Source organism: Phycomyces blakesleeanus (genome assembly GCF_001638985.1).
Source record: "Phycomyces blakesleeanus NRRL 1555(-) unplaced genomic scaffold PHYBLscaffold_41, whole genome shotgun sequence".
In the NCBI taxonomy this organism is placed as follows: Eukaryota; Fungi; Mucoromycota; class Mucoromycetes; order Mucorales; family Phycomycetaceae; genus Phycomyces; species Phycomyces blakesleeanus.
Window position 1 is genome coordinate 162,911 of NW_017265190.1, and position 13,315 is coordinate 176,225.

The window sequence follows — 13,315 nt, forward strand, 5'->3', positions numbered from 1 at the left end:
TAGCACAGTCAAGTAAGTCATAAAAGTCATAAAAGTAGTACAGACAGATAGTCAAATACTCAAATACTCAAATAGTCACATAGTCACATAAAAAAAATCAACCTTGAACCTTGTCAAATATTACAGACACACACGCAAGCACAAGCACAAGCACAAGTACAAGTACAAATACAAATATAAGCACAAGCATGCACACGGCAAACTCAATCAATTAAGCCAGTCAATAAATGCCTCTTGCTTTCTTTTATCTCTTTTTCTCTTTCTCTCAATTTTACTCATAATTTTTTTTTGTATATATATATATATAACAATTCACTCACTCACTCACTCACTCACTTAGTTACTTACTTACTTAGTCAGTCTCTTGTTTTAATACTTCTTTGACTTTATCTTTACACATTTCCAAGATAGTCAAAGTATAATATATATATATATATATAATTATGTATTCTTGTATGTATTAATGTATGTATATATGTAATCAATATAGATATTCAAATAAAATCAGTTCACATTTCGCATTTCACATTTTCGGTGGTTCCTCCTTAGAGACACACTTGAGGTCGTTCATGGCCATCAGCAATACTTTGAGATTCACCTTTTCTCTCTCAAACTGCTGCCTTGCCAATCTACCCAAAGCTCGGCTTATATATCGTGGCTGAATGGTCTGGAAATGTGCCAGTTCATCTGATATACGCTGATGAGAATCTCCGATTTCACAAGATGTCTTTTCAACTGCCCCCAATGTCTATATATATATATATATATACATATATATATATAATTTATATTTATTTTCAAAAAATAAAGAAAAAATTGTCATATATTCATATATAATTGCTGTAGTAACATGGCATATTTTATTTACTTATTTACCTCTACCACCTTTGTCTTTTCATGGTTGAGCTGCTTGTTTTCTTGACTAAACAAAGTCCACGCCTTGTGGTGTTGGAGTGCATCCCTCTGTCTTTCCAAATGAGTTCTCAGCTCCGTTTGTTGATCTATTAGGCAAAGAGGATATTCCAGAGCAAGCTATTTAAATAATTCACACATACACACACACACATATATATATATATAAATTTAAAGGAATTTGAGATATACAAAATAATATCTAGTGACCTTACCAATACACCACTGGCAAGGCTGTGCATATTCTGGACTATTCCAATAAATTCCACCCAAGGAGAATACTATATATATAATAATAATAATAATAATAAAGTCAAAGCCAAAACCGAAAAAAAAGTGTATAGATTAGTTGCCATATAGTTGGACAAACCAGTTTAGGCGTGAAAATAAATTTATAAAGGGAGAGTATTCAATTAGAATACATAAATATGCACAACAGCAACAAAAATTCGTAGCAATCATAATCATAATCATAATAATTTACCGTTCCATTACAACACAGGGAAACAATGTTAAGCATTTCCCTTAACTCGGGTTGTCCTAAAGACATGGTTTTCAAATCGTTGGCAACAACCCGTCTGCTAACCTCAGTACCTTATCAACCATATATTAATCAAAATTAGCAATCACTGTAACCATAGTAATCACTGTAACCATAGCAATTTATTTACCTCGAATACATAGCTCAACTTGTCGACTTTGGTGAAGTACTTTACCCAGACTATCTCTGAGCGGTAGCAGCATTTGTCTAGCATACTTGAAGAAGTAATCCTCTCCCTTTTCTTGTACACTTGATTCTACATTTTGACTCCTCAATTGACGACGTACAAAAGCATGATGAGCAAAAACATCTCTCTAAAGAAAACAAAAATATAATAATAAAAATCCACTCATGATAATAATAATAATAATAATAACAATTTACAAGTATCTTCTTCTTCTTTCCTTTTTATTTATTTTTTCTTTATCCATCCCTTTCCACCTCATCCCTTTCTTTCACTTTACTTCTCCCCTTCTCTCTTTCTCTCCCCTCTCTTATATTCTACCCAACTAATCTTATATATACATCTATATATCTTCACTAACAACCATAATAATATTCATAAAAACAGTAGCCTAAATCATAATAATAGCCATAATACTCATAAGATATGAATATATGTATGTATCCACAAAATACCTTCAAGTCCGGTAGACGCACAAATGCATGGAGTATGTGCGTGTGTCGCAGTAAGGGATGAAAGAATAACCACGCGAGCATTCTATCCAGACATTGCACTGCATCTTCAAGTAGTCTAGGACTAAGGAGCAACAATGGCTCAATGAGGTGGTCAAGTGTGGGAACAACCGTATCTGGCCATTCATCCAATAGCTGCTGTCGAAGAAACACAAAATCATCCAATTGTCTTTGGACAGTTCTCATAGACTTTATATTTCCAGGCTGCATATACATACATAATATAATATAATGTAATATTTTATTTTATTTCATTTTATTTTATAATACTGTAATTTTTTTTTTAATTTTTTTACCTTTCCAGTTTGGATAGCAAAGAACAACTCTTGTTTGCCATTTACCACCTCCTTCCATGCATGGCTGACTGCGATAGCACCATAGTCTGGATGATTTCTTACAGGTCTGTTTTCTAAACAAAGTGCTATAGTAACGTCTGGTTGAGATCACTAACTCACCAAACCAAACCCTCTCAATTTCTCTCTTTCTAGCACAAATATATGTATATGTTTGTATGTAAAATAAGAATACAAAATTTAAATTTTATACGACTAGTAAAAAAAAATCTTACAAAAATATATGTATATATATATATATATATATTACCTTGTAAAAATGATCTGTCAGTGCCACGCCAGAGATTCAGTGGTCGATCTAAAAATCTATTGACTCTTGTCAGATCTGCCCCCTGTCTGACCAACTCAGTAATCCAGACTTGTGGCCGCAGATTCATTGTCTGTGCTGCAAGATGAACTGCCGTGTTCCCATCAGCCCAGTCAGCAAGATGCATCAGATGCCCAAGTTTTTTTACCAAGTCATGAATACACCGACTCAGCACGAACTTGCTGTTGGTGTTTGCCGGAATTGTCCAGCGTACCATGGACAACAAATGAAGTCCAGATCTTCCCTGACAATCGAGTCGGTCCGGATTTGCCACCGGCACAAACAATTCAACCAGGTCTGGTCTTCCCTTTGCTGCCCATACCAACAGCGGTGTTCTTTTCTGGCTGTCCAATGCATCCACACAACTTTGTATAAGAGTGTCATTAGTCGTAAGATCGGGTTTGCTGAGCACCGACAACAACTCTCGAACAATGTCTGAATCACGGCAGAGATGAAAGAAAGTCTCGCCTCGGTCGTTTGGTAGATCCAATCGAGGATTAAATTTCAGTAGGTATCTGATCACATCTGAACAATTGGCCAGGCAGGCCGCATACAAAGCCTTGGTGATATGTTCCTGACTCAGCAGCGATGACGAGGGCGAAAAAGAAGGCCCATTAGCCCCAAGATTGACAACATCAAGATCAGCGCCCACCAAAAGTTTGACAAAAACAGGATCCTGGATCCGGCTAGCCAGAATCAGACTAGTCTTTTGGGTGTCACTGACGTGGTCGATTGTGGCGACCACAAAGGGATCTTTCAGGAGCAATTTGACTGTCTTGATGGACTGGGCCTCAAGCGCCATCATCAAGGGGGTTTCTTTGGAATCATTGAGGTCTTGAGCATTGATGGGCTCACGCACGGACAAGACGTACTCGACAGTCTGGACATGCCCTCCACGGCAGGCCAGCATAAGTGCGTTGTTTCCCTTGTGATCTCGAGCGTCGTAGATTGTGTTGCTAAGTAGCAGACAAGATCTTGCGATCGAAAGATTTGAAGAAGATGTCCGGCGAGAAGCAGAAATAGAAGCCGAGGACGAAGAAGAAGGAAGATGAGGAGAGATAGATGATGACGATGACGATGATAATAGTTGCGGTTGTGGTTGTGGTTGTGTTGATCGTTCATCAGCTGTTACTTTTTTTACTCTGTCGAGATTACCTTGGTCAAGTGCAGTCCAGAACGCTTGGTTCTCGCGTGCAATTTCAGACAGTGGTCTATGTGCATCGATGATGTAGTCCAGAACGCTTTCGAGAGTGATGAGTGCGTAACCGTATTGACCGGTAACCGTGTTTCGTTCGAATGAGTAGTCTTTCATGTAGTTCAGATTGGCTCTTAGGTGAGGGGCACGGCTACGGATGATAGTCAGGAGCATCAAGGGAATTAATGAATCCGAGTCAAGTCCCTGTTGAGAATCTTTTTTGTTTGTTTGTTTGTTTGTTTGTTTGTATGTATGTATGTATAATTTTGTATTAATATTATTTATAGGCTATCAAGCTTGTAGATATTTATAGTAGAAATAGAATACAGATAAGAGAAGGGAGCTTACCAGACATTATACCGTCTGTCAGCCTTGATATTGTCGTGAGAAGAGAATCCAGTTTGTCGGCAGGGGTACGGTAAGATCCAATTCTTTCGAATTCTGCAATGGCCTGGGTTACACGCTTCTTTGCACCTAATATTGGAGGAAGGCCGACCTGAATAAAGTCTAATTGGAACATGCTGTCCACAGCTTCTGAAAGCGCCGTGTCTTCTGCTAGTTCTTGTTGAGTGATTTTGAAGAACAAGACATCGTAGATTTGTTCCATTACATAACTAATGATTTGTGATTTGTATACACAAATGAGATATGTAAGTGTGTGTATGTGTGTATAGTAAATGAGACTATTATTATTATTATTATTATTATTATTATTATTATTTTTAAAAGTAAATAAGATCTTGCCTTTCAAACATGCTGTAGACTTGCTCTTGGGTTAATTCAGGACAATATATGGTATCCAATAGCTAGTAAATAAAGTAAATACAATACAATAACATATATGTGTATATAAATGACCTGTGTGCGATGTCAGACCAAATGTACACACACACACACACATATATATATATATAAAAGAATATTACTTGTATTACCTTACCTGGTGTCCCTTTGCTAGTAATCCTGTCAATTGTCGTTTTTGATCTTCAAGCTCCTCATAGTCTGCGGTGTCACAGAAATGTCGAACAAGTCTATGAAGGGAGGGTCCAAGGGTATTGTACACCGTCGGAAGTGGATTAAAAAGACGGGTTCTTGAATAAAAATAAAAATAATAAGTACAATAGGTTTAAATTTACAAGAATATCAAATCATATCATATCAAATCATATCAAATACAGTCGAATCCAATCCAATCGAATTGAATAAATTAAAGCCATTCGTGAATTACGTGTGAATTCCACAGGTTATAAAAGAAGAAAAAAAAGGGAATCATTTCGGTTAATTGTTTCTTATTTTACCTTTGATCTCGTACAGACGGAGGCTTTTTTTTTAAAAAAATAAATAAATAAATTTAAACAAATTATCCAATTAAAATAATAATGATAATATTAATAATAATAATAAAATATATGTTGACTTGCCTCATTAAAAGACCAATTAATCAATGCTTGATCAAGTACCAACAGCAGATGGGTAACTTGGCCCGCTTGGTCATACAGTGGTTCATCGTACACCAGCTTGATTTGTGCTAGATTCGGATATCCGCCGTGTGTCCTGACTCTGCGGTCACAAATAATGACAGTCTTGTCGTTCAAGCTATTTAATACCTGGCCGACTGCCGTTGTTTGGTCGACGCTTTGGGATCGAGTTCTTATTGTCGGTTTGTGTTTAACAGGTTGAGTAAGAAGAGGCGATTTGATCCTTGCAAACACGGACGATGCTGAGAGTGAAGGGCGTGGATTGAGTGTTGTTGGATTGTTGTTTAGTGGGCAATAAAAGACATGGCTAACTTTAACAAACAGTGTTAGTAATGATAATCGAGAAGATTATGTTCTTATATAGCGTTAGTATTAAGATAGAAAGAACCTACAAATGAAGTCTTGTAATTGTTGTGGATTGAATGGTGGAAGGGATGGTGGTAATAGAATAATCGTAGGAAAAGGAAGATCAAGATCCTGAATTGCCTCGATTAATGGATGCTTGAAATGCATTAAAGTAAAGGACCTAAAAGAAGAATATAATTGAATGGAATATAGTATTATAGATAAGTGTAAGAATGTGTAAATGGTAGATAAACGAAAATGATATAATGTTTAAAAGACGTATGCAAAATGCGTATGTATATTTGGGTATAATATGTATATACATCCACCCATATTATATATATCCAAAGGCTGGGGATATTTCTCCGCTTTTATAGTCTATAATCTACTGAAATATGATCAGTAAAAATAGTGGTCGGTGGTCAGTGGTCAGTGGTCATTGATCGGTATTTTGTAGCCATTAGTCAATAATGAGCAATAATTGCCTGTAGTCTATGTTGTGGTCTTGTAGTCTGTGTACTTGAAATCTTATGTGGTATTAAGGTGTATTTAGTGTGTGTGATTTTTCTATTTCTATCTCTTTACTTTATTATTTTAAATAGATAGATGTGCCACAAATCCCATTGAGTTTGTACCTTCAATTTATTTATTTTCAGAGCCAAATTGATATAATATATTATATACAGACATACAATATATAATATAAAATAAAAAAAAAATAAAAAAAATAAAATAGGAGGGATTTATTTTTCATAATATAATCTCTGCTGTTTCTGGTACTTCTTTTTTCTTCTTCTTCTTCTTCTTCTTCTTCTTTAACTACTTGTTATCCTTCTTTTCTTCTCTACTATTATTTATAAAGATAGTACTTCTTGAATTCCATATCTTCTTTAGACACCACCCCCTTATGTCAATGCAAGGAAGAAGACATTGATCTAACAGAAAAATACCAATCTACTATATATACATATACATACACATGTATATACAATTTACACACCTCATTCAATAATAGTAAAATCTCAAAATCCTACATCAAACCACAATAGCCCTAACCACCATCTCCCTCTTTTTTTCTTCTTCTTTACTCGTCCCACAATCCACCTCTATTCCTCTTCTCTCCGTCTCCCCTTCAAATCTGACGACAAAAATCACACACAGACATTCACACTTACACACACGCACACCCAAACGCACGAACACATACATACATACATACGCACGTACATACACGCAAACGCATACGCACACGAACACGAGCACGCATACGTACAAGCACACGCACGAAAAAAAAAAAGAAGCGCATCTCCAATTCCAGTTTTTCATTTCCACATACCTGCATCATCCCGTTAATTCTTTCTTTTTTTTTTAAAAAAAGAAAAAAAAAACTTGCAATCCCCCCACCAATGGGAGCTCTTTGCTGTAAACAAGATCCTCTTGATTTGGGTGGAGAAGGTTAGTGATGACAAGAAATAATGATAATGATAATGATAATAATATTAATAATTATATAGTCGATCTATCTCATTTTGTATTGTTGCGCTCGGTCGGCAAGGGTGCATTTGGCAAAGTTCGGGTTGTCCAACACAAGGGCACTAAACAATTGTTTGCTCTCAAATACATCAACAAAACCAAATGCATAGGCATGCGTGCAGTTGACAATATCATAAGTGAACGCCGTTTGCTCGAGAAAATCAGTTATGGCCTGACAGTAAATATGCGTTATGCGTTTCAGGACGACGAAAATCTCTTTATGGTATTAGATCTCATGCTCGGTGGCGACCTTCGTTTTCACCTCGATCGGCTGGGTACGATACCTGAAGCATCTGTACAGTTTTATGCAGCACAGGTGGCACTCAGCTTGAATTACCTCCACAGCAAAAGGATCATTCATCGGTAAGTTAAAATATAAATATAAATATAAATATAAAATAAACCAAATAAAACTTTTTTCCCAAAAGCCATTCTATTTTATTTTAATTTGTTAGTGTTAGTATGTGTTTGTGTGTGTTTTTTGACTATAATTTATTCTATCTTTCTATCAGAAACATTATCATTATCACTATTACAATCATAATTTATTTTTTAAATTTTTAATTTATAATTTTTAATTGCTATTATTATTATTATTATTATTATTATTATTATTATTATTATTATAATTATTATTGTTATCTAGTGATCTCAAGCCAGACAATATCCTGTTAAACGAAAATGGACACGCACATATCACAGATTTCAATATCGCAGTTCGTTTCCAAGAATCTAAACCGCTGACATCAATTGCAGGCTCAATGGCCTATATGGCACCCGAAATACTTCAAAAAAGAGGTTATTTTGCTGCAGTAGACTGGTGGTCATTAGGAGTAGTCTGTTTTGAACTTTTATTTGGAAAGGCAAGTTATAAACTCAATTATAGATTTATTTAGTGTCATTAAGAAAGGAAAAGATGAGAAGAGGAGGAGAATGAGAAGAATGAGGAGGCGGTAGTAGTGATGTTGGGAAATTTGGGATTTAGGATTTAGGACTTGATATTTATTTTTATATTTATTTTAACATTATACAGCGCCCTTTTAGAGGCAAAACCAATGAAGCTCTCCAGAATGCTATTATGTATGACCCACTTCGCTTCCCAGAGAATCATTCTATATCATCACATGCCATCGAGTTTTTAAAGGCTCTCATGACACGCGATCCTAATAGCCGACTTGGATACAATGAACAAGGCTTTGCGCGTTTCAAAGCACATCCATGGATGCAGGGTATGCGGTGGGAGTTGCTTGAACACAAACAGGCTGTTCCGCCCTTTGTACCTGATGTAAGTTTAAATATCTCTTGTTTTCAGTTGGATTGGATTGGACTGGATTGGATTGGATTAGTTTCCTTTTATATATATATACTTTCATGTACATATATATAAATTTTATTTATAATGATTTTTTTTTCTTCTTTTATTTGTTTTCTATATATAGAGAAAAAGAGCTAATTTCGACCCTACCCATGAACTGGAAGAGATACTCCTTGAAGAAAACCCCCTCAAGGTTCGAAAACGATCTCCTAAAAGAAGTGGCTCCAATATCAATATGTCACTCAAGAGCCACACGAGTGATGCCAATTTGCCGGAGATGAGCCCAGAATGGCAGCGCATGGAAGAAAAATTCTTGCCTTTTGATTTTACCAAACCTGTCGAAACGTTACTCCAGGCCGAACAGAGATATCGTATTCAAGAACAACCATCTATTCGTGCTCAGAACGAAAAGCACGGGTCGTATGTGTCCAGTTACTCCCATCAAACAGCCGCCACCAACACCACCACCACCACCGCCACCAACACCAATCCCAATAATGTTACTCCTTATACTGCAAATACTGCTAATACTGGACACAACAACAACAATAACAACAGCAGCAACTACTACTACAACAGCAATAATAATAACCATAATAATAATCACATTAATCATAATAATAACCCAGAGGATCTCAGCCGAAAGGTATAAAAACAGACAGACATTAAAAACAAAAACAAAAACAAAAACCATAAACCATAAACCATAAACTCAAAAAAAAAAAAAACACCCAAAACCCAAAACCCAAGGAGAAGAAAATAAGATCAAGTACCTACTATATTTAAACATATAATATATACTTGTCTTTATTGCATTCTTTCTCACATTGCTACACACTACACTACACTACATTACATTACATTACATTATACTACATAGCAATACATTACATAGCAACACATTACATAGCAACATATCACATCACATCACAAATATAAGCACCTACATATATGTATACACATTCACATACACATACATACATATATATATATTATTTATTTCAAACAATAATAATAATAATAACATTTTATTTTTATTTTGTTTTTTACTATAATTATTTTAAAAAAAAATTGTAGGGAAATTGCTCTTATCGACTCGGATGCTCTACTCCGTCGTATACCAACTCAGCCAGAGACAGAGAAAGAGACCCGTTACCACCATTCGAAGACCCAAGAAGACCTCCTAGACAACGACGGCCCTCTTCAGGTGAGAGCATGGCACTCTCGACGCCTTCACGTGTTCACAGTGATAGACCACTCATGTCAACCACAGCATCCTCCTCAGCCATGTCGGACATGCGCACCGACGAATGGACACTCTATGATCAATCCACTACTACTACCGCTAATACAAATACAAACACACCTTCCAAAATCATCAATGATCCATTTGCTGCTACTGCTCCCTTTGCTCCTTCTCCTTCTCCTCCTCCTACTGCTGCTGCTACGGCAACCAAGAAACTAAACGATTATTATCCTCTAGTCGGTCGACCCCCAGCCATAAAGTATGCCAGTGTCTCTAGAGCACATGGCCCGCCACCATTGCCTCCCCCGACTGGTATGCCACCACCAATCCCAACTGAGATTCAACCTATACCCTACTATTCCTCTTACCCACACTCACTACCACCACCACTACGACACGAGTGAGAAAACAGAAAAAAAAAGAGTAGAAAACGCAGTGTGTATTTTGAATTTGATTTTGAATTTTGTAATATATATATATATTTGTGTGTGTGTGTATTTTAAAAAAAAATATAATAGAAGGAAGGATTTCTTCTTCGTGTATGAGAACTTCTATCTAACTCTATCTATATATATATATATATATATATATAAATATATATACTTTATCTTCTTCTTTTTTATCTTCTTGTTCTCCTTTAATTATTCTCTTTCTATTAACTCAAAATGTACGTACACAAATACACAAACGCACACACACACACACACACACAAATATATATATACAAAATTCAAAATAATGACAGCAACAAAAAAAAACCAAAAAACCAACAAAAAAAAAAAAAAAGACATGCTTACATACACATACACCCACACCTTACACGCACCCTCATGAATGGACCTACACACGCACATATTGAACTTTATCTCTCTGGGGGTTTTTTTTTCTTCTTTTCTTTATTGCATTTGATTACGGCTCAAATTTCTTTACTGTTATTTTTTTCTTCTTAATTGAGATTCTTTGCTATATACATTTCTTTTATATAAATATAAATATATATATAAAGAAAGAGAATAATAGACATATTTAATAGAAAATCAATCTCAATTGCCTTTTAATATATATTTTTAGACATGTATCTTTGTATTCTTTATTAGAGACAACGTATTTTTTTTTTTCTTTTTTTTTTCTGGGGGACGAGGTCATATTTTAGATATTTGTCAAATGGGGGTACTCAGCCAGATTGTTCGATCAAATTTTAAATTCAAAAAGCAATACTATTGGATTAAAATTGTAATAGCGACGATCAAAATTTGTACGTCTTTTTGAAAGATCAAATTTCGATCAAATTTTGACCGAAAAACTTACGGCTCTCTGATTGGCTGAATCGTTACTTTTTATATATATATATGCAATATGATAATGTTTTTTATCTTTCTCCTTAATAGATTATCAATAAATTAGTATAATACTTCTTTCTCTCCATCTTACATGCCAAAATATAGTACAAAGCAACAAACAATTATGCCTTGAAGAAATCGTGTAAAATCAGTGAATTTATCGTGAAGAAAAAAACACCGGTAGAGTCTTTATCAGCAAGTACAGACGAGCTTATTAAAGATATTTTAAAAGTAATCGAAGAGAAAGTTAATGTAAAGTTGGAGCAGATAATTGCCGTGAAGGAGCTTGAGCAAACATTTAAAGCCAATAAATACATAAACAAGGTTGACAATGTATTGCAAGATCTTGAGTCAAAGGAAAGAACACTTGGCTTCTTTGAGAGTCTAGGTTAATATAGGTTCAAAGAAGAAATCAGAAAGTGCAAAAGTTTATCCTATAAATGCTATAAAAATCTACGAATTTTATATGAGTTTTGTTCGAACAACCTGGCTGAGAACCCTGAATATTTAGCCTTTGCTTCTTATTCTTTTTTTTTTGTTTTGTTAAGGAACATATATTATTATTATTTTGTGTGTGTGCTATAAGGTAGAATACATTGTTTAGCAGTAGAATAAATAATAGTACGGGTAACATGAGAGACACTTAAGAAAGATGTAACTGTAGGCTTGTATCAAACAGTCCGAGTACTTTTTTTTAAATAACAAATAAAGAAAGAATAAATGCATGTTTAAATATCAAAGCCTTATTCTATTATATACCATATTATATTTCAGCTATTTTCTTTTTAGTATGGGCATCAACGCTCCGTTTTCATCGAGCTTTCGAAACAATGCCTCAAGAAACGGAATGCAATCATGTCCGAGACTTGGATTGTTCGTCTATAGGTTAACAGGATGTAAAAATTAAAGTAAACAATAATTCAATAAACAAAATTTTGATTTTGATTTTGATTTTGATTTTGATTTTCTTGTCAAATGTTGGGATATAATTATACTAATCGACTCGCAGCGGCCTTTTCTCTCCGCAATTTCTCATCTTTAACATCGTTTTCTAGCTGCTTAATATCTTCTGCTAATACTCTTTGCCTATTCCTCATGTACTCAATGATTTCCATTTGGACTTCATATCTAGTAGCTGGATAATCATTCTTACGCTTGCCCAGAGCAGTTTCGTGTTCTGGTAGCCGAAGCTTTTCTGATTCAATCCTTTGAGTGTACGTTTCTAGCAACCGAGTCTTGTCTGCTATGTCGCGCAGTTTAATTGGTAAGGTGGCATCCGTAACTGCCATCATATTAAATAAGGACCCATCTTCAGCACTAGAAAATACATAGATGTGATTTAGAATCAAGCTACTATTACTATTACACACACGATATACACATGTTATTATTTACCTTTGCATTCGTGTTACCAAATAGGGCTTTACAACTTCTGTCCAATTTCTGACATTGCATTGTTCTAGCAAAAAAAAACGCAAATCACATTAGGTTCAATCGTCATCAATATTTTGTTTCTCTTATATATATACGTGCGTTTATAGTACTAACCGAGTTTAATTGGTGCTTGGTTCAAGCCATCCAGCTCCCAGACATATCCATTCTTGTATATATAACTCACAAAGTGAAAGATATCTTCCATTTCTTCCTCGTTATATTCGTCTTTGTCTTTGCCTTTGTCTTTTTCTTCATCTTCCTCTTCGCCTTCATCTTCCTCTTCCTCTTCCTCTTCCTCTTCCTCTTCCTCTTCCTCTTCCTCTTCCTCTTCCTCTTCCTCTTCGCCTTCACCTTCACCTTCACCTTCACCTTCACCTTTTTCTGCGTCTGCGTCTTCATCTTCTTCCTTTTCATTTTCCTTTCCTTCTATAGCAGAGTCTCGGCGATATTTTCTAACTGCATCTTGAGCAATTTCTTGATCATCCTCACTAAAGAAAAAAAAATATACATGAAGATTTTCTGATAAAATGTTTTATATATATATATGTTTATATATTTACGTGGCAAAATAGTTGTGTGTCTCACGTAGCAGTTGATTATTTCCAATTGCCGAGCCAAGA

At 35.2% G+C, this 13,315-nt stretch overlaps 4 protein-coding genes across 4 annotated transcripts; 2 read left to right on the forward strand and 2 right to left on the reverse strand.

Annotated features, from left to right (window-relative positions):
- Positions 1-523: 523 nt before the first annotated feature.
- PHYBLDRAFT_71663 (hypothetical protein) lies at positions 524-4,611 on the reverse strand (the record flags this gene model as incomplete). The annotated part of the gene is made up of 8 exons (XM_018442521.1): positions 524-748; positions 877-1,032; positions 1,128-1,193; positions 1,397-1,506; positions 1,584-1,767; positions 2,093-2,265; positions 2,753-4,219; positions 4,353-4,611. The coding sequence occupies 8 exons, from the start codon at positions 4,609-4,611 to the stop codon at positions 524-526; spliced, it is 2,640 nt and encodes an 879-aa protein (XP_018283856.1).
- A 115-nt stretch (positions 4,612-4,726) lies between these two features.
- Positions 4,727-5,995, reverse strand: PHYBLDRAFT_71662 (hypothetical protein; the record flags this gene model as incomplete). The annotated part of the gene is made up of 5 exons (XM_018442520.1): positions 4,727-4,810; positions 4,945-5,095; positions 5,303-5,325; positions 5,465-5,793; positions 5,875-5,995. 5 exons carry the CDS (start codon positions 5,993-5,995, stop codon positions 4,727-4,729), a joined length of 708 nt encoding a protein of 235 aa, XP_018283857.1.
- Positions 5,996-7,233: 1,238 nt separating this feature from the next.
- Positions 7,234-9,009, forward strand: PHYBLDRAFT_88373 (hypothetical protein; the record flags this gene model as incomplete). The annotated part of the gene is made up of 6 exons (XM_018443691.1): positions 7,234-7,282; positions 7,342-7,723; positions 8,007-8,227; positions 8,318-8,319; positions 8,394-8,645; positions 8,800-9,009. Coding segments are annotated over 6 exons (1,116 nt in total), but the record flags the coding sequence as incomplete, so codon positions are not given.
- A 2,076-nt stretch (positions 9,010-11,085) lies between these two features.
- On the forward strand, positions 11,086-11,654 carry PHYBLDRAFT_71660 (hypothetical protein; the record flags this gene model as incomplete). Its single annotated transcript, XM_018442519.1, has 2 exons — positions 11,086-11,154; positions 11,367-11,654. The coding sequence occupies 2 exons, from the start codon at positions 11,086-11,088 to the stop codon at positions 11,652-11,654; spliced, it is 357 nt and encodes a 118-aa protein (XP_018283859.1).
- Positions 11,655-13,315: the final 1,661 nt, after the last annotated feature.